We start from the raw sequence: 25,560 nt of genomic DNA on the forward strand, positions 1-25,560 counted from the left end.
GGAGCACGCGTCAAAGTGGCAGCGACTGAGTCGTGTCGCCAATGACCACCAGTTACGCACCCCACGATCGTACTTCATAAACCATTTCTACATTATGAGCGGCGAAGATGATGACCTTAAATTGCAGCGTGCGTCGTCCGCACTGCTCTCAGATCTCGAAAAGCTGCTTCCAAAGCTAGTACGAGGACGTCAACATGGATCAGCAACGTCCTCAGTTCGCCAGCATGTGCGGGAGGTGGACATGTACCGAGCATGTGCTCTAGTACGTCCTACGCTTGCGTTCACTTGAGCAATAATTGATATTCGACACAGATCGAGCCCTTCCAGGAAGATCCCCAGCTCCTTGATACGCACCTGAAGAGCCTTCTACCCCCTCTAGTTGCTGCCTACCTGGATTTGCTGCAGACAACATCCAGAGAGAAAGTGAAGAAAGGCTACGTACCTTTCTCACATGCGATCTGCTACATCATCAATCTTTTCTGCAAAGTCAGGGGCGAAAATGTCATCAAAGGTTTCCTCAATAACGAGCCACGCTATCTTGAGCCAATTATCAGAGAGTTTGAGGCTGGAAAGAACTTCCAGAAGGCAGAGGATGGATCCCTTCAGCAGTCAATAGTACCTTGGGCAGAGCGCTATGTTCTCCTGCTGTGGCTCTCGCACTTGCTACTTGCGCCTTTTCCACTCGCCTCGATTTCGACCCTGCAATCATCAGAGGAAACCTCAGCAGCACTGGACATCGAGCTGCCGACAGAGGTCCCAGGCATTACCCTTCGCGTCCTGAACATCTGTTTCCAATTTCTGCAGTCTGCATCGAAAGAACGGACTGCTGCTGCGAAGCTCCTGGTCACACTATGCGTACGTCCGGATATGCAAGAACTCGGTCTGCTGCACGTTCTCGTCAAGTGGTCCCTATCATTCTTCTCTAACGCTGCCGAGGGTACCTCCGACATACACAGATGCATCGGTGTTCTATCGTTCATGTCAGGGCTCGTGGCTTCTGCGACCAATGAAGAGATCGGTCCATTCTTGGCTCCAGCATTCCAAGCCTGTCAACGGATTTTGAGTCAAGACAACCTCATGTTTCTCAAGTCATCTGCGGTGGCGCGTAAGCTGCTCGTCAAGACTATGCGGAACATCGTCATACATTGCCTTCAGGCAACTTCAATCCCATTGGGACTTGATCCTACGACTGCGCTCGAGGAGGTCATTGAGGCATTACTGGAAGCAGTGGGCGATGGCGACACACCAGTACGGTACGCGGCGAGTAAAGCGCTCAGTATCATTACCTTGAAGCTTGATGCAGAGAGGGCCGAAGAGGTCATTGAGGCTATCCTTGGGTCACTCAACGAGAGTGTGTATTGGCAAGGGACCAAGCGTAATTTGAGCGGAGTCAACCCTCTTCGTTGGCACGGCCTTACTCTGACTCTGTCACATCTGCTCTACCGGAAGGCAATACCAACACATCAGCTGCCAGACGTCCTGAATGCACTGTTGCTGTCCCTTGGGTTCGAACAGCGCTCACCAACTGGCGGTTCCGTTGGAACCAATGTACGCGACGCTGCTTGCTTCGGCATTTGGGCCTTGTCTCGCCGCTACTCTACAGATGATCTTCTTGCAGTACAGACCACGTCGGTTCGTGCCTCTGAGCATCGACCGGACATGTCTGTGCCTCAAACACTGGCGATCGAGCTTGTAGTTGTTGCATGTCTTGACCCAGCCGGCAACATCCGTCGAGGCTCATCTGCGGCGTTACAGGAACTTATAGGTCGTCATCCAAACACGATCCAAGAAGGCATCCCGCTAGTTCAAGCTGTAGACTTCCACGCGGTCGGCCTTCGCCAGCGAGCCATGTGCGATGTAGCAGTCAAGGCTGGAGATCTGCAGTCATTGTACTGGCAAGCCATCTTCGAGAACCTACTGGGATGGCGTGGGACTGGGTCTCTAGATTCTGACTCACGTCTTTTCGCAGCCAAGTCCATCGGCCTCTTGTCGAAGAATCAGACGTCCGGCACGGTGCGACAGATGACTGATCAAATCTGTAACCAGCTCAAGACACTGCGGCCTCGAGAGGTTGAAGAACGCCAAGGTCTTGTAGCGGCTCTGGCAGAGCTTGTGGAAGCTCTAAATCACGCTGAGTATACTTTGGGAGGTCTGAGTAGGCCCTCAGCCTTCATACATCTATGGCACCTTTTTGACCATCAGCTCAAGCTTGAAGATAAGTCGTTTACTTCACCAGCAATGCGACCAGAGTACACAGCATCGTCATATTGCACCTTTATTGCGGCTCTGGCTCGTGCTATGAGTACCTTACCGAAGAACGGCTGGGTCTCAAAGATACCTGTGGCCGAGATTACTCGCATCCTGAATCTGTGCCTTGCGCGGCATGAAGAGACCGTCTTATTAGCGATAGCTGATGTTTCTGGTCAAATTCTTGCACTCCTACAGAACGTCACCTCGGGCCTTGCAGAGTCTCTGGTTACCGACTGGCTAACGAAGCTGGAGAACGAAGCTTCTTATAGTGGACTCCGATGTTCTGGCCATGCGATTGCGCTTGGGTCAGCCTACAGAGTACCAATGTTAACGCAAAACAGAGCGGTCACGGAATTACAAACGCGTATCCTTAGGACGATCACGTTCAGATGTACCCCAGCAGTAGCGATTGAAGCGCGAACGGTAGCCTTACGAGCCCTGGACACGTTGCTCAAGAACTGCCAAGAGATCACGAAGGACTATCAAGCACCCAGAGCAGCCGACATTAAAGACAGATTAGCAAGCGCATTGCACATAGCTCTGAACGACTATACAGTCACCGAGCGAGGCGACGTTGGCTCGCTTGTGCGACTAGAGGCGCTGAATGCCGTCCGACGAGCAGGCGAGGCTAGTCTATTCCACGATCAGGCAGCTGAGTCAGATCATCTGATATATGCAGATGTCTTGCGACTATCATTGGAGAAACTGGACAAAGTCAGGGCACGAGCGGCGGCTATCATTACTAAGGGCTCCCTTACGAAATGCCCTGAGCTCTTCGCCATGACAGTTGACGATGTCTCCTCGCAGGCGTATTTCAGAAAGGCTCTGAAAGCAATGCAGTCGACAGATCATCCTGTTATCAGAGAGGCTATTTGTCAAGGTCTAGTGAGTTCGGCAGGCATGGCATCGGAGTCGGTTGTCCAGAATTGTAGAGAAGCGGTTCTGGACTTCACCACAACGTTGCCTTTGACCAGCACCTCGGACAGCAAGGAAATGTCGCTGGTAGATTTCGCGACTTGTTTGGTCGAGTTGCTCAAGAAGGAGCTCGAAAACGATAGGGTACTGCTTCCACTACTCGAAGGATGGGCGTTTCTCTTCGACATGCAGATTATGCACCGCCTCACCTCCACGAATTTCAAGTAAGTTTGCACAAAGTCCGAAAGATGCATATGACTGACAAGGCTAGCTTTCGAACGCTTCTTTCCTATGTCCAGAAAGCTCATTTCAAGTCCACACATATCCAAAAGCTGCACCTCGCTCTGGACGTGTATCGTGGACTTGGTACGATTCCAGCAACTCGCGCCGACACTCTTGCAAAAGTGACAAGCATGCTCCTACACCCGTTTCCCAAGGTACATTCGCCAAACCGACTTGAAGGTTGCGAACTAACAACCACAACAGATTCGGATCACCGCAGCAGAGACTTTGTGGATGTTGACCCAAGAGGATAGCTTGAAGCTGCAAGACTGGAGCTTGCCATCGAAGAGCTTGAAGCCGGCAGTTGATAGCATCAAGAAGCTTCAGGTCGGCACTGCATAAGCTTGATGCGGCTCAACGGAAGTACAAACCTGTCACTCAAAGTTTCTCAAAGTGGCGAGAGCGGGCTTTCAACCTGGTCTGCGGCCTCGATGACACGCTTTCAGGCCTTCTGTCACGTTCCTCAACGCTGCAGTGTCAGCTTGTACCTCGCTCGCATAACGCACCTGGATTCAGTATTGCTGATGTCGTGACTGCCGGGTGCTCACAACGGCCTTCCGCCTTCTTGTCGGTCAGCGACGATCTGCTCCAGTCATATTACCAGGATGAAAATCCGGTGTCAGGAGGACATGGTTCTTTGGGGCTGTAGGATCGGAATGTAGGATCGGAATATAGGATCGGAAAGAGGGTGTTGCGGCACGTACAATCTTACCCCACAAGAAGTCCTGTCTGTCAACACGCCTCACCCGAGCTCCCAGAGTCAGGCAGCACTACGTAGGTACTTGGGGTGTTTAAACGATTAGCTCATAAGCTGCAATACCCTGTCAAGTTTCACACATCAAGTATGACTTGACAGAATCCACGACGCATCCGACATCTAGCTTCCACACCCTTACTCCACATCGCCAATATGACAGCCGGCTCGCCAGGCCCTAGAGATGACTTACAGCCGCGTCCCGAAGAGACAGTAGAGACGATTCTGAAGGCCATGGAGAAGAAGCCGGATGACTTCCAACTGGACAGACACGACTGGCCGACATTAGGGTTGTGAAGAAGGACTTCGGTAACTTCATAACGTACTTTCAGTGTCTACCATAGCCGCGCTGTCCTAACACCTACTCCAGTTACTGCAAGAACGTGGTCAACGTCGAGCCACACTTCGACAGTAGCACACAAGAGCAACTAGCGCAGAGCGATACCGTCAAGGATTTAGAAGAGAAAGTCTTACTAGCTGTGGAGAACAGCAAGGCCGGTTAGGTGGGCGACAAATAACAGAGCAATTGTGCGGCACCCGGTTCAATTGAAGATGTTCAGCTATCCTACAACTTCGCCCTCTTGCCCTCCTTCTCCAAGATCTCCAACACCAACCTCTCCGCCTCCCACGCACTTCCCCAACTACTCTGATACCCGTACCCTGCATGCCCATAGTTGTGCACAACCCAATCCTTCCCAATCCTCTCCTTCTCCAACCTGATCCCACCTTCCCTCATCGGCCTCAGTCCCACTCCATGCCTAATAACACTCAACTCCGTCACCTTCCCCGTCTTTGGCGCGAGACTGGGGCAGATGTCCACAGCCCTCTGAAGGATGCGATTCGCAAGATTCGGATCAACCTCACCCTCCCAGCTACCGTGCTGCAAACATCCCCCAATGATCGTTCCCCCACCCGCCGCACGCTGCATGATATACATAGCTTCATCTGAACCGTCATCGGTGCCAGAGGTAGTATGCATAGCGCCTGGCTTATTTCTTACTACTGCGATCTGGCCGCGGCCGGGATACACGGTGGTGTCCATGACGCCGCCGAGCTTAGAAGTTAGCAGGCCAGTGCAGTTCATGATTATGGAGGCGTTGCCGGTGCTGTGGTACGAGGGCGCTTCGGAGATGTGGGTGAGGACGCCGCGCTTGATTATTACGTTGTTTTTGAGGCATTGGCCGAGCAGCCAGGGGAGGTAGATGGCGGTGTTTATGCAGACGGATTTGAAGACCATGCCGGTGTCACAGGAGGGTGGGAGTTCGGACTTGTCTAGGATTCGGAGCTTGGTGATGGTTAGTCTATGTTTGATGTTCGAGAAGGCTGTTGACTGAGGACGACAGTAAGAGGTCAACATGATGATGGAGGTTGTTGCTGCCACGATCATGTGGTATTACGACTTGTCTTGATCAAAGATTCCTTTTCTGGTTCTTCTGCCCGCACGTAATGCTGCCGCAGTAAAAGGAGAACAACATGGACCTACCTCAGGCATAAGGTCCTTGAACCATGGGTCCTCCTTCATCAACTCTTGAAACCAAATGCCGACAGTGGTGCCTTCGTCTTTCTTCCTGCCATATACTCTGCATTCTTGATAGTGGATACCGGCTTCTGGGATCTCTCGACATAATCGATCTACTTCTGGCCATGATGCCTTCTCGAATGCTCGCAGCTTGCTGCTTTCCTTGCCAACAGGCATGAAGTTTGCTCCGGCCCATGGTGATGCATATTCAATATCGTAGTCGCCGGGCATGTGCTTGCTCACGACCGTCACATTGAGGTTCTTGTGCTTGGAAAGCACGAGAGCTGTTGATAGTCCAATAACGCCAGCACTGCATCCCAATCAGCATGAGCTTGAGGCGTCCCAACCCAGAAACATGGAACTTGAAATAGTCATGCTTACCCAACGACAACAACATTGATTTGTGACATATTCAGTAATTGTAGCTGCCTGATTGTTTGATCCACCTGTCAACAGCCAAGATCACGCTTTATAGTTGTCCCATGGGACTTTATCTGGAGCTCCTCCACGGCTCTGTTGGGCGGGGTCATAGGCTTTCCCGCCGCAAAGTGATTGGTGCAGCCCGATAGATGCGCACACTGAAGCAGGCACGAGACAAAACGCGCGAGCACATGTTCTTGTTTACACAGCGAGCTCATCTTCACCTCATTGCACTTAAGCTCAAAGCTGCACCGTTTGCTGATTACCGTTTTGACGCGTTCCGCGGTTCTCCTCTCACTGTCTAGAACGTGCGGCAGGCAGCCACCCAGTCACCTCACAGATAGGTGCTGCAACCGTCCTTTGATGAGCATTTCCACACATCGGCCATGCACCGGACTGAAAGCTAGAGCTTCCTTCTGAACCGTGACATCATCGTTGCTCCCGAGGTACGTAGCAGAAATTTTCTGTACCAGTCCTGCCGTTCCTGTTTCCTCCGTTGCGAGCTACCTTGGGTACAAACAGTCGCTATTGGCACTGCTGTTCGCTTATTCGTGTTCTTTCATCAGGTTCCTGAATAGCTCCAGCAGCTCTGACAAGGGGCGGTGATTGTTGTTCTCAAGTTGCCAAGTCGAAGTCGGCCAATCCCTGTCCCTCCCTGCGGCCGTTTACCAGAGCTTCGCGTCACAAAGTTATCCAGAGTTCACGTTCCCCTCAACTACGGGCCAACACCTTCACCAACCGTGGTGGCTGGCCCTGTGCTTGGAATATATTGCACGTCGTGTGCTTCAGTCTGCATCTCAAAAATACTCCATGACCGCGTCACCCCACTTGTGCCTTCCTCCCTGTACACCGACTTCTCCTGTCTCGCGACCTGCCTGCACCAGCTGTCAAGATGGCACCCCGCAAGCAGCGAGCGAACTCACCGGAGTTTCCCATCCTAGAATCCAATGGCCTGTATGCCAGCAATATAAGGGGTGATGGTGAGTCTAAAACAATTATTTTCATCAAGTTCGCAGCTGACTGTGTGCAAGGCAACTGCCTGTTCAATGCTCTCTCTGATCAGCTCTACGGTAATCAAGAGATGCACGCATCCCTTCGAGAGGCCACCATTGAGCACATGCGGGATAATTCAGAATTCTACCGTCAATATATGGCTGTCAACAATCTACGGAGAAACCCCAAACGCACCACCACCTCTGCCCAGACGACACGCATCGACACCACATACTATACAGAAGAACAGCTACAACAGCAGTTCGAAGAGCATGTTGAGAAGATGGGCCAGCCTGGTGAATGGGCGGACAACATGGAGGTCTCGGCGTTTGCCTCAGCTCTCAATGTGCACGTTCGCCTCTGGCAGGCTGACTATACCTACGTGTTCTCACCACGACTATATTACTCGCAAAACGACGACCTGAGCGCTGAAGATGATAGGAGGACATTGCACATTGCCTATCATGTACGTTCGACGCAACTCAATTTTGACAAGTGGCGTACTAACACCGCCATAGACTTGGGAGCATTACTCCTCAGTACGCAACACCGCAGGGCCTCACGTCGGCGAGCCTAACGTAAAGTTCAACGCAGAAGGACTTTCGAAGAAACGGCCAAGTCCTAGCGTAGATGGCGAACACGACGACCAAGCCTCGCGGACACGAAAACGCCGTTCACCCCTACACCTCTTCGACTCCGATTCTACACCTGAAGGCAGCGAGACTTCGTCAGACGAGTCGAGTGGCGTCATGTCGAGCTTTCAGCAAACACAGCTCGACCTTCCACCAGTGCCAGTGGCGAGGGCTCCAAAGCTGACACTCAAGCTTCGGTGCCTGAGGACAACTGACCCTACACCCTCACCCGCACAAACTCGGTCGTCCACGCCAGCTCCTCTCACCCCTGCATCAACCGGTACGACACCTGTGCCTTCACAAATACCGATAAGCACAGCAGCAACAGCTCCGTCCGCCCCTCAGGCTACAGCTAAGACGCCTTTGTGCATACAACTACTCACACCCACCGCAACTCCAGCCTTAGAAACGGCTTCGAGTACATCCACAGTAACATCATAGAAGATGATGACGATGACGGCGACGATACACACGAGTTGATGATACCCCTTCATGCATAGCCATGAGCGCATGTGCTTTACTTTACTATTCCTGTTTATGTTTACTTTTGCATAGCATACAAGCATGGCATGGTTGCATATGCATCGCCAGCAGGAGTGACAGGTGCCAAAGTGCTTGGGCCTGCGTCCTGGACTCGGCTTGGGCGTTCTGGGATTCGCATACGATTTGATCTTTTGCATACATGGATGGTAGATAGAAATGACACGCATCTTTACCTCCCTTGATCGTGATCTGTCTTTCGATGCTCATGTGCAACGAAAAGGCCACACACTATTGAAAAAGAGTGAGGAATGTCAATCGTCCAGTTGTATGCTGTAGCGACCCCAGAAATCATATCCGCGTACTGGTCTTCAAAGGAGTGAAGATATTAGTGGAACTGCTTCGTGGAGCATTGACGCCCTCCAGTTTACGAAGGGTTGACTGGGGGTGTAATTCACTGTACGGGCGAGCTGAAGTTGAACAGGGGTGCAAAGTGCTGGGGACTTGTTCACGGGCAGAACTTTGCAGAAGTGTGACTGTAACTTATGAGTCTTGTGTAAGATGGAAGATCGCCATCCAGGTTGGCGGAAGTACCACATACTTGGCTCGAAATTTCCCACCAAGGACAGTAAACAATGCAATGAGTGCCATCTCCGGTGGGTTCACAAGCAAGCTCAATTGTGTCTTTCAGTCCTGCAAAATCACACAATACATGCACCGTGAAAGGTCTAGCATAGCAGTTCGCTATGCAGTTGTTTTGCCAGATTCAGCTCCCAGACTCCCACAACAGCAATGAGAGAGCACACTCGACTCGGACTCATCGGTTTGCAAGCTGAAGCCATAGCTCCATCATATGCTCGGGGCAAATTCCGACGCCGCAACATGCTAAAGTACTTGAGGCTTGTGTCGCGTGCAGTAGTCCGCCGTGGGTATTGAAATCCAGGCGTAGGACGGGGCGGTGAGGCGGTTTTGCCGCCTTGTCCAGCAATTGACAAGATGTGATTTGTCCATATGCTGATCTTGCATGCTTGGGGGTTCCTCCGCGCAATGTGGGGAGAACAGAATCAGCAAAGCGTGAAGGGCATTGCTTGATGCGTCATCCTATCGCAGCGTTCCCCACAGGCGAGCGCTGACCGCCTACAGGTCCGCCGCTCTCGGCCCTGCGCTTTCATCATCATCGGCAAGCAGAAGAATTTTGACCTGCACTTTCTTGACTCACCTGAAGATAACGACCCAGACTTCAAATATCCGCTAGCTCCCAATCTCCAATCTTCCTTCATCCACATCCACATACAGCTTCCAAAATGTGTCCTACCTGCGAACCTGAGCAGACCAACGGCCATGCCAATGGCACCAACGGCACCTCCAATGGCAACCACGAGGGCTTCACCGGCGTCCAGACACGCAATAACCCTCGTCCTGACCACGTCAGTCCCTACAAGCCCGTAGGAGATTTCCTTTCGAACGTCTCTCGCTTCAAGATTATCGGTACGTCATCCGCAGCCCTCGCCGGCGCAATCGATCGGAGCGTGCGCGCAGAACAAATTCCATCGACAATGCCATCATAAGCAGAGATAAAGAAGTGTGTTAACAGATTCCCGCAGAGAGCACACTCCGTGAAGGCGAGCAGTTTGCCAATGCCTATTTCGACCTCGACGCCAAGATCAAGATCGCTAAGGCGCTTGATGAATTTGGTGTTGACTGTATGTTTTGTCTCCACGGCACACCGCCATGTGAATTCTCGAATACTAATCATCTTCTAGACATCGAATTGACCAGCCCTGCTGCTTCTGAGCAGTCAAGAAAGGACTGCGAGGCCATCTGCAAGCTCGGTGTATGTTCAATATCCGGCTAAATTGCGATTCATCAGTCTCTGACTCCTACACAGCTCAAGGCCAAGATCCTCACCCATGTACGCTGCCATCTCGATGATGCCAAGATTGCCGTCGAGACCGGTGTCGATGGACTTGATGTTGTTATTGGAACCTCGAGCTACCTCCGCGAGCACAGCCACGGCAAGGACATGACATACATCAAGAACACCGCTCTGGAAGTCATTGAGTTCGTCAAGAGCAAGGGCAAGGAGATTCGTTTCTCTTCTGAGGACTCTTTCCGCTCAGACCTCGTCGATCTGCTCTCCATCTACAGCGCCGTTGACAAGGTCGGTGTCAACCGTGTTGGTATCGCCGATACTGTTGGTTGCGCTTCTCCTCGCCAGGTCTACGACCTCGTCCGCACACTTCGTGGTGTCGTCTCTTGTGACATTGAGACTCACTTCCACAACGACTCTGGCTGCGCCATTGCGAACGCATACTGCGCTCTTGAGGGGGGTGCTACTCACATCGATACCTCCGTTCTTGGTATTGGTGAGCGTAACGGTATCACGCCTCTTGGTGGTCTTATGGCCCGTATGATTGTCGCGGACCGTGACTACGTCCTCTCCAAGTACAACATCAAGAAGCTCAAGGAGGTCGAGGATCTCGTTGCCGACCTTGTCGAGGTCAACATCCCCTTCAACAACTACGTTACCGGATTCTGCGCCTTCACCCACAAGGCTGGTATCCACGCCAAGGCTATCCTGAACAACCCCTCGACTTACGAAATCATCAACCCCCAGGACTTCGGCATGTCTCGTTACGTCCACTTTGCCAGCAGACTTACTGGCTGGAACGCCATCAAGTCCCGTGCTGAGCAGCTTGGCCTCAAGATGTCTGATGCGCAGTACAAGGAGTGCACAGCCAAGATCAAGGCCATTGCCGATATTCGCAAGATTGCGCTTGACGATACCGACTCGATCATCCGTACCTACCACCACAACTTGCACGCCGAGGAGGAGCAGCCCCTTCTGCCTGGTATGACCGAAGAGGAGAAGAAGAAGTTCGTTGAGGCCGAGAAGGAGCTCAGCGGAGTGCCAGAGAAGAGGGCGCTGGACGCTGCCGCAGATGCGGAGGCTGAGGTCCCAGCTGCTAAGAAGACAAGATCGGCCGCCGTCGCCTAAGCGTTTGAACGTGTGTAAAATTGGGTATCCGGCGTTTCTTGCTTTTCTTTACTGTCAGTCTCAGGGATTGTACTTTCACGGCATGTCTGCATATTCCGGTTACGGAAAAGTCGTTTTGTTTTGATACCTCAGATCGACGAGCTTTGATAGCTTGTCGCAGCACATAGAGCACGCTGCCTGTCTATGGGCGCAAAGAAGCCTAAAGTCAATGGTAATCTGAACTATTCATCTATCTGATGTCATCCGTCTAGTATCAACCAAGTGAGCCCCGCGGAAGAGAGATGGGCACGTGCCGTATCCAGGGTCCAGCCCAGCCGTTCATAGCGACTAGGGGTTTGGGAGGCGCTGTCTTTATTTTCCCCTGCAATTGCCGCCCACCCAACTTCCCCACCAACACCTTGACTGTCTTTCCTGTTGTTATAGTAACAGTCGCAATCATGAGCTCTACCGCCACCGTCACCGAGCAGCCTAAGATCACAGCAGAAAACGTTGTGCACCTTTTTCCCGATGTCAATACAGCCGTACTTGGAGGGTCGCATGACTCTGCCCGCAACGACGATGCGCTTGCCGGCTACGATGAGGAGCAGATCAAGCTGATGGATGAGGTCTGTATTGTATTGGACGACGATGACAAACCTATCGGAAGCGCCAGCAAGAAAGTCTGTAAGTAATTGCCGCAAGCACGCTCTTCTCAAGTGGGATGCGCCATTTCTTCCTCCATATACTGACGCGCCACAGGCCACTTGATGGAGAACATCAACAAGGGACTCCTCCACCGCGCCTTTTCTGTCTTCCTCTTCGACTCCCAGAACCGACTCCTCCTCCAGCAACGAGCGACCGAGAAGATCACATTCCCGGATATGTGGACGAACACTTGCTGCTCGCACCCTCTGGGCATTCCTGGAGAGACTGGAACAACCTTGGAGGAGTCGGTTCAGGGTGTTCGACGTGCGGCGGTCCGCAAGCTTGATCAGGAACTTGGCATCAAGTCTTCCCAGGTACCCATCGATGACTTCAAGTTCTTGACGAGGATACACTATAAGGCGCCCAGTGATGGCAAGTGGGGTGAGCACGAGGGTAAGAAATTCTAGATGTGGACAAAGACGCAAGCTCTACAGGCTCTGCGACCACCATCAATCCCTGGCAAAGCGCAGCACTGACAGAAGCACAGTTGACTACATCCTCTTCATCAAGGCCGATGTCGACCTTAACATCAACCCCAACGAAGTCCGTGACAGCGCCTTCGTCACCCAAGATGAGTTGAAGGCTATGTTCCAGGATAAGTCGCTCAAGTTCACACCGTGGTTCAAGCTGATCTGCGAGACTATGCTCTTTGAGTGGTGGAGCCACCTCAACTCCGGCCTTGAGAAGTACCTTGGAGAGACGGAGATTCGAAGGATGTAAACGAAGAAGTAATGAATGATACCACGTAGAGGAAGAGATGTTCTGGGAGCTTGAGAAAGGTGCGCAATGTTCCCATAGTCTTACATGGGTATCTGAGGGGCCGCGAACGCCAGTGTTCCGAATAGTCGGCCCAGCACCAATCCTGCTTCCGAAGGACGAGGCAACACATGCAAGCTCGGCCAGCGATAGATACCACACCTGCAATTGATCACAACACGTCAAACGACCACGCCCCACGTCTCCTAGTCATGGACTGCAGCATACTCGACAGAAGTGCATGGACGTCTCCTATCATTATCTTTTGACCAACGTGGCGGGCGATCTCAACCTCTCCTCAAACAAACTTGGCTGATAGGTAATTAGTAGGTACCACTCCGGCCCGTATCTCATAGCGGAACAGACCCGAGCAAATCAACATACAACGGTACCCGCGGACGTTGGCCTGGTCTTTACGATGGGCGGAGAGGAGCGAGCAGCACCCTGAGCGCCAATCCCTTTTGAGGAGGTACAAGCGGTGACAGACCAACCGCTTCCGGTCACCCCACACTTTCTCGATGCCACGCTTCGCACGCTTCACTTCGACTGCTCTCTGATAGTGGATAGTGCTGATTTCTGTAAGAGAACAAACAAAATCAGAAACACAGACTACGATGCGCGGTTCAGCCGCAATGCGACGGTACCATATGAGCCACATCTTCCAGAAGCGCGGCTGGATGCTAGGCGCATGATAACAGCGAAAGACGCCGCGACTGGCTCCAGAGATAGATCCCGCTGCAACACTAGCGCGACCTCCACCTCTATTCGGGAGGCTTACGATGGCAACAAGGGTTGGGGCGGAAGTATATCATGTGGCTGCTCCCATCTTTGTCTCCTCACAAAAGAGACTTTATTCAAGCAACTCGTAGCCAATCCTCTTTCCAACTCCAACCGATCGATTTACGATCTTGATTCCCACTACGAACGTCAGCCACTGCCGCACGAGCCGATAATCGTTCCTATCAGTGCTTCTCTCCGCTGCGCATTACGCCAAGCCAGTGTACAGCAGTGCTGTCATCGGTCTTGTGACAAGCTACCAGCGAGTCGAAGAGCAGGTCACGTTTTGTCGTCCATCCATCCATCCACGCAAGTCTTCCCACGAGCAAGCTTGCATAACGATAAGACACCCGCCCATTGCCGATCCTAGAGGGCGTACGTCGGTCACACGTCGCCCTATCAACAGCCCTTTATACCAAGGCAGCCTGCCTAGCATCACCTATTGATGTCGGTTGATTTGCGTCAAGCTTTCCAATCTCTACGCTACCCATCTCGAGTCGAAACCGTCTCGAGATCGCAGCTCTCTAGAGTACACACAGGAGATACTACCCGTCCATTAAAATCGTAAACGTTTCGTGAGACAACAAAGGTATACTATGGCAGGCAATCGACGGTCACGGCTCCTGCTAGCCCGACTTGACTGCCCACATCCGTTTGATACTAATTACAACATAGTAGCAGTGCTTGAACTCTGTATCTTTCTTCCAGAAGACCAAGTTCGACTGTTCGATCTCCTCGGCCATCGCGCCCTGTCCCAACGATAACCTCCACGCTGGCGTATACGACTGTCCCAATCGTCAGAAAAAGCGGCAGATCCCACCTGAATACTAGTAGAAAGCTACGGACGAAACCCCAATCATGGCGAAGTCATTTGGTCCAGTTGCTCCAGTCGCCTACAACATGATTGACACAAAATACACCTTGAAGTCTGCTAACGTGAAGGGTCATGAAGTTCTTACCAGCTTTACTCTCCTCAAGCAGAAGTCTCCCGCCGCTGTTGTACCTCCGCTGACCGACGGCGTACGTCTGGTCACAGTAGATGAGTACAAGCAGGCGGCTGCCTGTCTGGCGGAGGCTTTTGCTGAGGACGATGTTGCTCGTTACTTTGTTGATGTGCCTGACCGTGAGCATTGGACTGATGACGAGAAGTGGGCTTTGCATGTTGAGATCATGGAGTACATTACTTACGCTCATATCCTCAAGGGTCTGGTGACTACAGTTGGAGACTTTGAGGCAGTTGCACTCTGGTAGGTACACATCACAATACTTCCAGCTTGTGTACTGACACGCATAGGATGCCGCCCGGTCAGAACATGGACGACTACCTGACCATCTGCCGCAGCGGCCTCTGGCGCCTCAACTACCGCCTCTCAGTCGAAGGCAAGCGCCGCTTCTTCAACGAGTTCTTCCCCCTCCTCCACGACACCATGCACGCCACCCTCGGCGACCGCGAACTCGACACCTGGTACCTCGTCTACCTTGGCACTCGCCCTGCTGGACGTGGTAAGGGTCACGCCCGCAAGCTCATCGAGCATGTCACAAAGATAGCCGACCGCGAGGGCAGGACTTGCTACCTGGAGTCGAGCAATGCGATCAATCCGACCATCTACAGGAAGTTTGGCTTCGAGGAGCGTCGCACGATTCATTTGCAGCGTGCGCAGAAGAATATCTCGCTTGATATTATGGTGAGGGAGCCTGTTGCTCAGGAGAAGAAGGGTGGCATCTAAGCATATGAGGTGCTTTACGCAGGAGATTTTGAGCACCGCTTCAACACGGAAGGCTCCAGGGGAGGACACAGACTGATGGAATAACCTTTGTAGGTTTCTTCAACAGAACCTGATTTCTTATGTTGCGTGAATTGTAGCCTTTCGAGCAAGTAGACACACAATCACTACAAAGAGATGGAAGCATCCAGATACACGATACACCATAGATTTACTCCTTTCGTGATCTCTTTTACGAAATGTGGAGACGTTCAGTTGCCGCGGGTTGAATCCCTAATGATCTACGCACTACTCGGTAGTTGATCGCGTATCTAACGCGTTATTGTTATTGCAATCAACAAAATCTGTGCCTTCATCTTCCAGCCGCTGAGCTCATCCTACGCTCGATCGCGCTTCAGTAGGTGAGAACTATTGCGTTTGGTATTTAATAGGGGCTCTCCTTCCACAAACATACTCATCGCACCTCGCTAAAGGGTCGCGGTGCCACAGGCTCATGTTTATCTGTTTACCATGCATTTTGCGGCGGGGGCTGTGCCAAAATGCGGTGTACAAGGGGAAGGATGCGATGATTTGCTTTGTCGCATCCTGGCTCTATGAAACGCAGTGCCAGCGCAGGTGCTCCCATGCCCACGTTTGACACCGCTCCCTCTCATTTCACTTCGATCGTCGACTTCTCCTTTCCCACTCTACGTCACTTTCTTTCCATGCACCATTCACTTGCTTTCGCACCGTAAATCTAGCGCAACTTTATTCTTTGAAGCCTTCGTCCGCCTTCGTCACCTTCGCTTAAGACGTTTTAATTCACAGCAGATGCCTAATCGATAGTCTCTCTGCTCCACCCCCGCAAGTACGCAATCACAAGCCACAACCGATCCAAGCGCGTCAGGGTTCAACGAGCGTGCAGCCTGCCAGCACATCATTCGAATTTTTGCTGGACTCTGCATATACACGTAGACACGCGACTGCCTCCGCCAGGCTCCGGTCAACTCTGCACCGCCCATTGTTCGACCTGAACCACTTCCACGATGGTGACGCAACGACGATACTCGGTTACCGGCCAAACACCGCCAGACGACGCCGAAGCCTTGAAAGCAGGCTCACCAAAGTTACATGCCCTCGATACCAGCGTACAGACCAGCTGCGGGCTCTGCGAGGGCGGCGCAGAAGCGAGCAAGGCACTCGAAGAAAGCGCAACCGCGCAGTTGCGAGGACGCAAGATGTCACCCACATGTACGATCACACGAACCTCCAGCAAACGCTCAGCAACCCAGCTACCCTCACCAAGCTCACCAACGTGCGAATTACCACCCAAGATCGCACGATACAGGCTGAGCTACAACGAATCGGGTATGGACATGGATACAGACACAGACTCGGATGCCACGGATGTGTTTCGAGACCGCAGTGATAAGGAAGAGGAGGACTGGATGGTCAACAGCCAGGCGACCTCCATGCCCTCCACACCAGAGTTCTCACTACCACTCAGCGCCCTACGTCTACCAGACACGGAAGACGAAGGCATCGACGTAGAAGACCTTGCGCTCTCTCCACCACACTCTCGAAACCACAGCCTAAACTGCGCCCACCTGGACGAAAAAGCCCTGCAGCGCGACTGGGCCGTCTTCAAGCAAGCAAGCGCCCTGCTGGAATCGCAAATCATGCACCTAGAATACATTACTCCACCTCAACCCCAAACACAAGAACTCAGCACCCACACGGCCGTTACTTTCCTCACCCTGCCTCCAGAAATTCGCCACCAAATCTACCGCCTCGACACCGACCTCGTCAAAACCAAACCGCTATGCTACTGCCTCGAGAACGCCGGGTCCAAAATCCAACACCCCTTCGCCTCCGTGTCAACACAAATCCGGCGCGAAGCGCTCGCCATATTCTACAGCTACAACACATGGGCGATCAAGACGGAGTACAAGATGTTCTACGAGGCGTTTCAGGACTGGATTATCCGGCTGGGCGACGGCGCAAGCCAATTACGGCTTGTAACGCTGAGTGTGCGGGGGAAGTTGTTCAAGCCGGTCAAGACGCATCCGCAGAGTGTGGTGGTGAATGGACAGATTGTGGTTATTCATACGGGGCATGTGCCGGCGGGTGGGGTGGGCGTGTTGCCGAGTCCGACAAGAGAGGAAATGTATAGTCCGCCGGATGGGGAGGCGAGTTTTAATATTGATTTGAGCGAGAAGTATGTTGGTGGGCAGGTGCAGTTAACGAGGAATGATGGAACGGCAGATGCGGGTGAGAAGGGGAGAGTGCAGCTTGAGAAGATGGTTGTGAGTCTATGGGAGAAGAGGAGGGATAGCACGCTCAATGGGCAAGATTGGATCAGTCTGGTCGATGGCTTCCTGAGCTTCGTCGGTATGATCGGCGGCGCATGGTGAACGTCGGAGTGCCTTAGTACAGATCCATCATAGTGGACAGGTACGTGGAGTGTTTGCAGCGTTGTGTTCTTCCTGTTCTTGTTTTCATAATGAATGCGTTCAAGCCTGCACGTCTGCCTGGGTTACCAAGGGGTTAGGAGTCTACTGGCGCAATGGAGATGGAGCATGGAAAACGCATAACAACAAATCGGCGGAAAAGACGATCACGCATGGAGAGCAACATTAACCCTATCAGGAAAAGGTTGGCGCAATGCCTTTTAGCTGTGGATAATTTTGAGATCATTCTGAGGAGGCTGTGATGTGCATAAGAGATGATAATAAAGCCCATTCCAACCATCATCTGATGCCTATGCACAATTGATCTCAGCTTTAGACATTAGATCCTCGCTCTGAAGGCTGGCCACTGCGCACTACTTAGGTAGTAGCCCGGATCGATAAGTAATCTCCGGTCATGACATTGCGAGGCAAACATGCATGTCTAATATAGCTAGCCATCTCTGAGGATTCCATTGCTCCTTGGTCATGCCGCAAGACGATGACGTCTGATATCTCGCCCAACGCGAATACAGGCGTAGACATGGTCTCAGTGAACAGTATCAATACACAGTACGAAGTACAATAAGGAAATCGCGAGGATGATCATGTGCAACCGATGGTAGGCCTGTCCTTTCTCGGTTTCGAGCCGCCACATTGCTATCATTATCTCTGGAAAAGTTATGGAAATCCAACAGAAAATAGAGTAACCGACACCTGAGGTAACCCGGCTGCGATGCGATGACGATGTTAACAATTCTAAGATCAGTGAGAGCACACATACAAAGAACATACCAATCGTAACGGGCACGTTGGGATAACCTGGGCATTTCGCAACAAACTCCTAGAGCATACCAGCTTTACACTTACCTCAAAGGCTTTCGACATGTAAATATCCAGAAGAGCTCGCAATCCCAGAATAATGGCGAGCGTCAGCAAGTAGACGAGAACAGTCCACCATGAAGGGGAAGTGGAGTCCGAGCCCGTAAAATGATACACCTGTTGAAGGTGGACCATCAACTTCTTCTCGAGCCGTGTACTCAGACGGTGATAGATGATGGTAGGAGTGTCGTAAAGACCTCAATAATTCACAACTGCTCCTTCCGCAAGCGACAAGCAACCGAATGGCTCAAATACAAGTAACACACAGGAAAACCGCGGATGCATGATGTACTTTTCTTCAAACATTATAGGCCAGAACATGCCGCCAGCGAGACCATGGACTTTCCATTCATGCTGGAGCCTTGATTCTGATGATCATTGTGGCTGTGAAAGGCTCCTCGATGGGAATTTTGAAATGAAAATGAAGGATCATCTTGCGCCTGGCCATTCCATCATGGGTGTTGTCGATTTCCCACTACAACTTCTGAACAGCCTGGGTGGTGCTCAAATTGCTCAACGCAATGATTGTTGTAGTGGTGAGCGGCGGACATCCGGGTTCCGGAGGGCCCCCTTTCTCGGCTTGACCATGCCGTTTTTGACCGTATCGAATCTCGGAGCTTGAAAGTTCCTAGCAGCACCAAGACGTACGATTTTTAGGTTGAGCATGACTTTATAACAATCTGTTAGTCCTTCACTGTTCTTACCAAAACTCTTTCTGTTCTGCGTCATCACCATCCCGTTGAACATGGCGCGCGCGCTCCTCATCCTCGGTGCCATCCTCGGCCTGCTCACCAGCCTAATGTACATGATCGAGCCCTACCTATCACAACTCTACATCTTCACCCCCCAGGAACTACACCAACTCTCCAAAGACGCCCTGTCAGTCCACGGAAACGACACTGCCTCCGTCGTCTCCTACATCGTCTCCGCCCTCTCCAAGAACCACCCGGATCACGTGAACCTGGACGAAGAATGGATCTTCAACAACGCCGGCGGCGCAATGGGCGCAATGTACATCATCCACGCCTCCGTCACCGAGTACCTGATCATCTTTGGAACTGCGATTGGGACTGAGGGGCATACGGGACGCCATACTGCTGACGACTATTTTCATATCTTGAAGGGCGAGCAGCTTGCGTATGCGCCTGGTAAGGGTGTGTATGAGCCGGAAGTTTACCCTCAGGGGAGTGTGCATCATTTGAGGAGAGGCGATGTTAAGCAGTATAAGATGGATAAGGATTGCTTTGCGTTGGAGTATGCTAGGGGATGGATTCCGCCGATGTTGTTCTTTGGTTACGCAGACAGTAAGTTTTCAATGCAGTTTGTCGGTTCTGATGGCGATACTGATGCTTTTCAGCTTTCTTCAGTACCTTGGACTTCCCGACGTTGTGGCGGACCACGTTTGTTACTGGACGCGAGATGATTGGGAATCTGCTCAAGGGGAAGTTGTGAGCACCCTGTCACAAAGCCGGACGATTTCCTGTACGATATTGGTTCCGTCTCTCTTTTTAAACCACAGCGCTCGAGTGGTTGAGGTCTCAGGTGGCAGAAGTGCCGTGTGAAGCCTGGCTGTCAGCCTGCCAAGTTAGACCGGCGAGGCTTACCAGGATGCTTATTGCGGATACGAAGCACGCGACATGGTAGCTGTGATCTAAGGTAGGACATCCCGATACCCGAATACAGATGTCTTAGATACCACTTGCGAAAGCTTTGTGTGGTGTAGGACTCTGTAGGCAAAGTCGTACAGGTACTTCAGCTGTGCTACACACGCAGCTCAACTTTCAGACCGGCGTCTTGTTGTTGTTTTGTGGTTGTCTAGGGGATGGATGATGAATTCCAATAATGTCTGCTCAAATACCAGTGCTTGTAACACCGCTCACCGTTTGTTTTGAGAAGCGGTGTTGTTTGACTTGGTGACATGCTCGCACCGAGATCTGATGTCAGCCTGAGACTTGACTCGGCCCGCTTGAAGACACGGCTGTGGGCGTCGCACGTCACTGGCTGCTGGCAGCATTTGGCAGACGCGCGTTGCGTTGCCAGTTCTCGCGCGGGGTACTAATGCAAATCCACGCGAGAAGCTCCCAGGCCGAGCATGACCAAATCTCGTCCGGTGTATCAGCTAGCGGACGGCTATCAAACCATGCCTTGGATCTGGTTTGCTGACAGCTGTTGGGGATGATGAAGGGCACACAGCATGAAAGTTGAGACCTGGTTGAGGCTGATGTTTCGAAACCGGCGGCCAATGGGGGCGCTGTACCGCACGCTATTTCTAGCCCATTTCGCTTCTGCACTTGCGCCATCCTGGGGATAACAAGGCTAGGGCAGGGTCAGCCTCGTCTGTGAAGGTGTTTGGAACACTTTAATGGAGACAGGCACCGCGTGTTGAGAGATAATGCAATGCGTAGACGGTGGGGCAGACGTGCAACGGCATTTTACTGTGAGAGTGAAATATCTGATGCTGGCAGCGGCGGCATGTTGGAGTCTCTTGCTCTGGCTCGTTCTCTTCCCGTTCGTAGATCGATAATTGTGGCTTGTTCAACAGTGGACACGCTCGGACTCCGCCTCCCCATCAGTGTTAAGCCGTGCGGCCCCTGCAAGGAGATGTATCGACCAGGCCTTGGAAATCACCAACACTCCCATGCCGACTCTGCTGCCTCTGCGTCCATTGTAATTGCTCCTCCACCCGTCTCGCTGTGGGCGCGCCGCAATCAGTACCAGGGACAAGACACGCTGCGCCCGGCGAGTAGCAACCACCTGCGCGCCGACAGCTCAGTGCTTGGAAGCGAACGGCCCAGGATCATGAGCAGAGCTTATGTCTCTACGTCAACAACAAGCCTCACTAGCCCCGTCCACCACCACGATACTCCCCCGCAACAACACTCACCCACCTCGATCTACTCCACCGACTACCTGACCTCGCCGCCCGCCAAGCCCTACTACAACATCTCGAGCCCCATCGGCGCCCCCTTCTATCCTAAGCCCGAGGACTACGGCGGCTACCAGTTCGCCCGCCTGCCGCAGCGTCTGAGCGCCCGCATGCCTCTCGAGATCCTGCCGCGGGCGCATTGGCTCAGTCGCGTGCGCTCATGTCTGCGCCTGCTGATAATCGTCCTGAGCGGCGCCGTGGTGTTTATGTTGATGCACACCCTGGGCATCTATAGGGGGAACAGGTACCTGGAGCTGCGCAAAGGCGAGATCCCCATGGTCTGGCCCGCACACACGAATCTTGCGCCTACGATTATCTTGGTTGCAGTCGCGGGAGCCAATTTCCTTGCTTCGGTGGCCATCTTGTCGCTGAGCTTCAAGCGCTCGTTTCGCCGCCCTATTCGCTCGAGGGATCTGTACCGCATTGTTGTAGGAAGCTTTGGGGTTGTGCTTTGGGCTGCTGCGCTTGTTGTCTTCCACCTGCTCGACAAGGCGAGCAAAGCCAGCTTAGGGCGGTACTCGTGCAAGAACCAGGCCCAGATGACCAACGGACGGTACCAGTACCGCGCTGTTTGCGAGGAGCAGGTATGTCACGAACACCTCAATATTTTGCTGGTCTAGTACTGATTACATCCAGAATGTTGCATTCTACACCGCAATAGGCGCCGCCTCCGCCGAGCTCCTGACACTCATCTCCCTCGCCGCCTCTGCGATCAGATCAATGCGAGAAGAACCACCGCTCCCCATAATCCAGATACACGAGAAGAAGGACTCGAACCATCTCAGTTCAGGCTGGAAACCCTCCAGACCGAAGACGTGGATACAATAGCATCAATACCACACTTTCCGTCTCTTCTGTACACACGGTTCCTACATCACTGCATGATACCCCGGATCATTTTCTCTTTCCCTTACGGCAATACCAAAACATGCTTCGGCGTCTTATATCACATCTGCATCTATCGGCGTTCTCATTTCCATCTGCATAACAAGATACGAATAATGGCCAGCATCAACACCGTTACAACGCGAAAAGCACCACCAAGTCTTCAAAGCTAGACCCTTGCGCACGCTCCAGAGCCAGATATTGCGCATATACCATTTTTGTAATCACAAGAAATAAAGCTTCAGACCATGCCCTTGCACTGCTAGAACTGGATCTCGAAATATGACAACTATGCATTGAATCTACTCGACAGCCTTCTCCTCAAAGAACCCCACCAACCCCCCATCCGCCTCCGCCAACTCCCTCTTCTCCATCTCCCACTCGTCCTTGACCTCACTCTGGCTCAGCGCCGCGTCCAGACACTCCGCCGTGTCCCTTAGCTCTTCGCGGATAGTCCTTATGAGAACCCAGTCACGGTTCTCTTCGTCTGCTTTCTCTTCACCGCCGATCTCTTCGTCAATGCGACCCTTCAAAACACATAACCCCAGTGTAATTGCTCCTCTATGTGCTGGGATCCTCGGCCAGCAAGTCTGAACCAAAGCCTGCATTGCCACTACGGCTGCAAGGGTGAGTTCCTTGTGGCTCAGAATGAAGGGGTCGTGCATGATGCTCGTAAGTAAAGGAATGAGGCTAGGAAGATGCTTGACGGTCTCAATTTCGAGGAGGGTCGCGATCTCGCCGATCTGATGCAGGATCTGACGCGCAAGACTGGGATATGTGGAAGGCGTGGGGAAGTGTGACAGAGGTGCGAGGACGCCTTCGCGCATGAGCTTGTCCAGGAATTTGTTTCTTTTATCGGGTGTTGTGGATAGCACCGCGAGAGAACTCAATGGATTGTAGACATATTTGAAGATCGTGACAGACTCGGCTTCGGGAGTTAAGGAGGGGATGTACGTTAGTAGAGGCCAGAGAGTGGAGGCGAATACTTCGTGGTAGCCTGTGCGGGCGAGGAAGGCTGCGGATGTTTGCGTGGCGAAGCCGGAGTTGAATCTTGAGGAGCTGCTGGGCGTATCGGACTCCCTTTCTGTTCCGAGCTCCAGGGTCAGGAGTAGTTGAGAGAGGAGCTGGCATCCTCTTGCTTTAGATTTGGCCTCCGTGTCATCAAGTATCTTTAGGGTGGGTGGGACTAGTAGATGCCAGTTCTGTTCTATTGCCTTTCGATCGAGCGCGCTAATTGACCAACCCAACAGACATAGGACGAACTCATTGTGGGGGTCTTTCCACAGAGCGGGCTTTTGCGATACTTCGAATGTGTTCGTCGACTTAGTCTGTGGAAAGAAAGGTGGGATGGTAAGCTTGAGGAAGTGCGAGGCGAGGCGTTGGGGAAGCTCACTGTCACTCTCTCTGGCCTTTTTGACGGCCTCAATGGCTTCGGCCGGGTCAGTAGTAGAAGGTTCGCGAAGTTGCCAAGCCATAACTATGTCGAGAGCGTCCTTCATCCAAGGGCCCGGCTTGATGGAGAGGGCTTTGGCGAGGTCAGTGCCTTTGAGGAGGGGCTTGAAAGTGTCTGCGTCAAGGATCTCGAGCTTGGCGAGGTGCGAAAGGAATGAGGAGTATGAGCGGAGCAGTTCTGTGAAATTTTAGTAGTTGCGCTGCTCCATATGGATCCAGTACTCACGCTCCTGCGATGTGTTGCCGAGCACAACCTCGTAGATCAAGTTGAACAGAACTTGTGTCCTCCATGTCGAGCCCCAACGGCGAATGGCCATACCCAATGTGTCTCGAGCAGTCGCATCGCTTAAGGGATTGATAGTGTCTGGTCTTTGCAGGCCCCGTGCACATTGCGCCACTAGATTGCGAATCTCCTCGCTGCTACTTAGCGAAGCAGCAACGACATCGCAGACTTTGTTTGGAGCTTTGAAGCCTTCACGAGCGACAAGATAAGCAGAGAAGTAAGGCCGCTGCAGAGGCTTCTGATGGGGAACGGTAGGCGCGTCAGCCCATGGTATCATGGTTGCGCAGATCCATGCGAGGTACTGCTCGTCCGCATTGCGAAGAAGGTGGTCTGCGATGACTGAAGTCTTGGAGCCGCCGTGGACAATAGAGTCAACGAATTCGAAAGCTGGCTGAAACAAGCTTGTGTCAGGCTCAGCTGGAAGCTCTCTTGTGGGGTCTGTGAACACGGTTCTGTAGAGGCCGAATCGGTTGATGAGTTCGAGCGCCATACGGGGTCGAGGACCCTTCAGCATTTTTTCTAACTCGATGCCTACGCGCTCTCGACTGATCTTGATCTTGAGGACGTCCTGGATCTCGGGATTTGCCATAGCCTTCTCTGTCTCCGGTTCGATAGTGTAGTCCAACCTGCTAGCAAAGCGTATCAAACGCAGTACTCGAAGCGGATCATCCTTGAAGGTCTGAACAGGTTCCAGAGGAGTCCTGATGATCTTCGCTGCCATGTCATCGAAGCCTTGTCCGGTGAAGTCTTCTACCTGACATGTGTGCAAGTTGAAGAACATGGCGTTGACTGTAGCGTCTCGACGTACAGCATCTTCTTCAGCAGTACCGAACTCCATCTGCGGATTGCGAGAGATCTCGTTGTAGGTCTCTTTCCTTAGATTGACAAGATCCAAGTCGATGCCCATGATGTTTGTTGTTGCGGTTTCTAGGTTCTTGGACTTCTCAGGGTTCGCCTCGATCTTGTGAAGGCCGGGTGCAACTCTCTTTGCCTTGTCTCTGCTGCTAAGCTTGTCCGTCTTGTCGCTCTTCTCGATCAAGCCGTGTTTCTCAGCATTGCCGGGGATTTCCAGGTACTCTTGCAGCTTCAGCCCAAAGTGTTCGCCGGTCATTTTGTTGATGGCAAGATCAATGTCGTGGCTTCCCACTTTCAACAGTTTGTCACGCACCCATCCTCCTGTCCACCGTAATACGATCTTCTCGTTTGCAAGGCTCTCCGGTGCCTCCACCGCAGTTGCCTTTGAGGTGGGCTGCTCGTCAATGTAGGCAGCTACGTCCAACAGCAGTTGACGAAGCTTAGTCTCCACTTCGGTCAACTCGAGTTGGACCTCGATTTTCGTTGATGTTTCTGAAGCCATTGTGCCGTATGGATGTATCAGTCGAGGTGATGGTCTTTCTATTTTTCGTCGTTTCGCGCTCCGCTCTTGCAGGTGGGGCGGAGATGCTGACGTTGACATGCGCTGTAGGCCAATAATGACTGACGGGGTCCGTTGAGTCAAGATGGTGAGTCGAATGGTCGGTGA

At 52.4% G+C, this 25,560-nt stretch overlaps 10 protein-coding genes across 10 annotated transcripts; 8 read left to right on the forward strand and 2 right to left on the reverse strand.

Moving 5' to 3' along the window:
• Window positions 1-94: 94 nt before the first annotated feature.
• Window positions 95-4,254, forward strand: BU25DRAFT_481597 (beta-tubulin cofactor d; the record flags this gene model as incomplete). Its single annotated transcript, XM_033711099.1, has 4 exons — window positions 95-262; window positions 313-3,389; window positions 3,437-3,602; window positions 3,652-4,254. The coding sequence occupies 4 exons, from the start codon at window positions 95-97 to the stop codon at window positions 3,787-3,789; spliced, it is 3,549 nt and encodes a 1,182-aa protein (XP_033565309.1). The 3' UTR covers window positions 3,790-4,254.
• A 480-nt stretch (window positions 4,255-4,734) lies between these two features.
• BU25DRAFT_407667 (FAD dependent oxidoreductase) lies at window positions 4,735-6,365 on the reverse strand. Its single transcript, XM_033705605.1, has 3 exons — window positions 6,102-6,365; window positions 5,685-6,030; window positions 4,735-5,486 (listed from the first exon to the last, which is right to left on the reverse strand). Exons 1-3 carry the CDS (start codon window positions 6,128-6,130, stop codon window positions 4,767-4,769), a joined length of 1,095 nt encoding a protein of 364 aa, XP_033565310.1. The 5' UTR covers window positions 6,131-6,365; the 3' UTR covers window positions 4,735-4,766.
• A 667-nt stretch (window positions 6,366-7,032) lies between these two features.
• On the forward strand, window positions 7,033-8,206 carry BU25DRAFT_334128 (cysteine proteinase; the record flags this gene model as incomplete). Its single annotated transcript, XM_033702519.1, has 3 exons — window positions 7,033-7,120; window positions 7,172-7,599; window positions 7,652-8,206. The coding sequence occupies 3 exons, from the start codon at window positions 7,033-7,035 to the stop codon at window positions 8,204-8,206; spliced, it is 1,071 nt and encodes a 356-aa protein (XP_033565311.1).
• A 1,226-nt stretch (window positions 8,207-9,432) lies between these two features.
• On the forward strand, window positions 9,433-11,458 carry BU25DRAFT_407669 (homocitrate synthase). Its single transcript, XM_033705606.1, has 4 exons — window positions 9,433-9,733; window positions 9,850-9,948; window positions 10,009-10,079; window positions 10,134-11,458. Exons 1-4 carry the CDS (start codon window positions 9,550-9,552, stop codon window positions 11,241-11,243), a joined length of 1,464 nt encoding a protein of 487 aa, XP_033565312.1. The 5' UTR covers window positions 9,433-9,549; the 3' UTR covers window positions 11,244-11,458.
• Window positions 11,459-11,680: 222 nt separating this feature from the next.
• Window positions 11,681-12,647, forward strand: BU25DRAFT_333764 (isopentenyl-diphosphate delta isomeras-like protein 1; the record flags this gene model as incomplete). The annotated part of the gene is made up of 3 exons (XM_033702499.1): window positions 11,681-11,906; window positions 11,982-12,320; window positions 12,415-12,647. The coding sequence occupies 3 exons, from the start codon at window positions 11,681-11,683 to the stop codon at window positions 12,645-12,647; spliced, it is 798 nt and encodes a 265-aa protein (XP_033565313.1).
• Window positions 12,648-14,133: 1,486 nt separating this feature from the next.
• Window positions 14,134-15,533, forward strand: BU25DRAFT_407672 (uncharacterized protein). Its single transcript, XM_033705607.1, has 2 exons — window positions 14,134-14,707; window positions 14,755-15,533. Exons 1-2 carry the CDS (start codon window positions 14,319-14,321, stop codon window positions 15,185-15,187), a joined length of 822 nt encoding a protein of 273 aa, XP_033565314.1. The 5' UTR covers window positions 14,134-14,318; the 3' UTR covers window positions 15,188-15,533.
• Window positions 15,534-15,842: 309 nt separating this feature from the next.
• On the forward strand, window positions 15,843-17,902 carry BU25DRAFT_407673 (uncharacterized protein). Its single transcript, XM_033705608.1, has one exon. It carries the CDS (start codon window positions 16,210-16,212, stop codon window positions 17,575-17,577), a length of 1,368 nt encoding a protein of 455 aa, XP_033565315.1. The 5' UTR covers window positions 15,843-16,209; the 3' UTR covers window positions 17,578-17,902.
• A 1,283-nt stretch (window positions 17,903-19,185) lies between these two features.
• BU25DRAFT_407674 (ERG2 and sigma1 receptor-like protein) lies at window positions 19,186-20,025 on the forward strand. Its single transcript, XM_033705609.1, has one exon. The coding sequence runs from the start codon at window positions 19,238-19,240 to the stop codon at window positions 19,913-19,915; it is 678 nt and encodes a 225-aa protein (XP_033565316.1). The 5' UTR covers window positions 19,186-19,237; the 3' UTR covers window positions 19,916-20,025.
• Window positions 20,026-21,528: 1,503 nt separating this feature from the next.
• BU25DRAFT_333993 (uncharacterized protein) lies at window positions 21,529-22,246 on the forward strand (the record flags this gene model as incomplete). Its single annotated transcript, XM_033702512.1, has 2 exons — window positions 21,529-22,002; window positions 22,055-22,246. 2 exons carry the CDS (start codon window positions 21,529-21,531, stop codon window positions 22,244-22,246), a joined length of 666 nt encoding a protein of 221 aa, XP_033565317.1.
• A 96-nt stretch (window positions 22,247-22,342) lies between these two features.
• Window positions 22,343-25,395, reverse strand: BU25DRAFT_481632 (tRNA nucleotidyltransferase; the record flags this gene model as incomplete). The annotated part of the gene is made up of 2 exons (XM_033711100.1): window positions 22,343-23,933; window positions 23,982-25,395. 2 exons carry the CDS (start codon window positions 25,393-25,395, stop codon window positions 22,606-22,608), a joined length of 2,742 nt encoding a protein of 913 aa, XP_033565318.1. The 3' UTR covers window positions 22,343-22,605.
• Between the last annotated feature and the right edge of the window lie 165 nt (window positions 25,396-25,560).

The sequence above is a fragment of the Macroventuria anomochaeta genome (genome assembly GCF_010093625.1).
Source record: "Macroventuria anomochaeta strain CBS 525.71 unplaced genomic scaffold BU25scaffold_5, whole genome shotgun sequence".
Classification (NCBI taxonomy): Eukaryota; Fungi; Ascomycota; class Dothideomycetes; order Pleosporales; family Didymellaceae; genus Macroventuria; species Macroventuria anomochaeta.

What these genes read in the sequence shown, in the direction of transcription:
- BU25DRAFT_407667 (XM_033705605.1), bottom strand. Translation starts at nt 6,130, where the DNA reads ATGTCACAAATCAATGTTGTTGTCGTTGG. An exon ending in ATCAATGTTGTTGTCGTTGG is followed by an intron (nt 6,031 to 6,101) that starts GTAAGCATGACT and finishes ATTGGGATGCAG; the next exon opens with TGCTGGCGTTATTGGACTAT. An exon ending in TCAAGGACCTTATGCCTGAG is followed by an intron (nt 5,487 to 5,684) that starts GTAGGTCCATGT and finishes ACCATCACCAAG; the next exon opens with CTCCGAATCCTAGACAAGTC.
- BU25DRAFT_407669 (XM_033705606.1), top strand. Translation starts at nt 9,550, where the DNA reads ATGTGTCCTACCTGCGAACCTGAGCAGACCAACGGCCATGCCAATGGC. An exon ending in CTCTCGCTTCAAGATTATCG is followed by an intron (nt 9,734 to 9,849) that starts GTACGTCATCCG and finishes AGATTCCCGCAG; the next exon opens with AGAGCACACTCCGTGAAGGC. An exon ending in TGATGAATTTGGTGTTGACT is followed by an intron (nt 9,949 to 10,008) that starts GTATGTTTTGTC and finishes ATCATCTTCTAG; the next exon opens with ACATCGAATTGACCAGCCCT.
- BU25DRAFT_407672 (XM_033705607.1), top strand. Translation starts at nt 14,319, where the DNA reads ATGGCGAAGTCATTTGGTCCAGTTGCTCCAGTCGCCTACAACATGATT. An exon ending in TTTGAGGCAGTTGCACTCTG is followed by an intron (nt 14,708 to 14,754) that starts GTAGGTACACAT and finishes TGACACGCATAG; the next exon opens with GATGCCGCCCGGTCAGAACA.
- BU25DRAFT_407673 (XM_033705608.1), top strand. Translation starts at nt 16,210, where the DNA reads ATGGTGACGCAACGACGATACTCGGTTACCGGCCAAACACCGCCAGAC.
- BU25DRAFT_407674 (XM_033705609.1), top strand. Translation starts at nt 19,238, where the DNA reads ATGGCGCGCGCGCTCCTCATCCTCGGTGCCATCCTCGGCCTGCTCACC.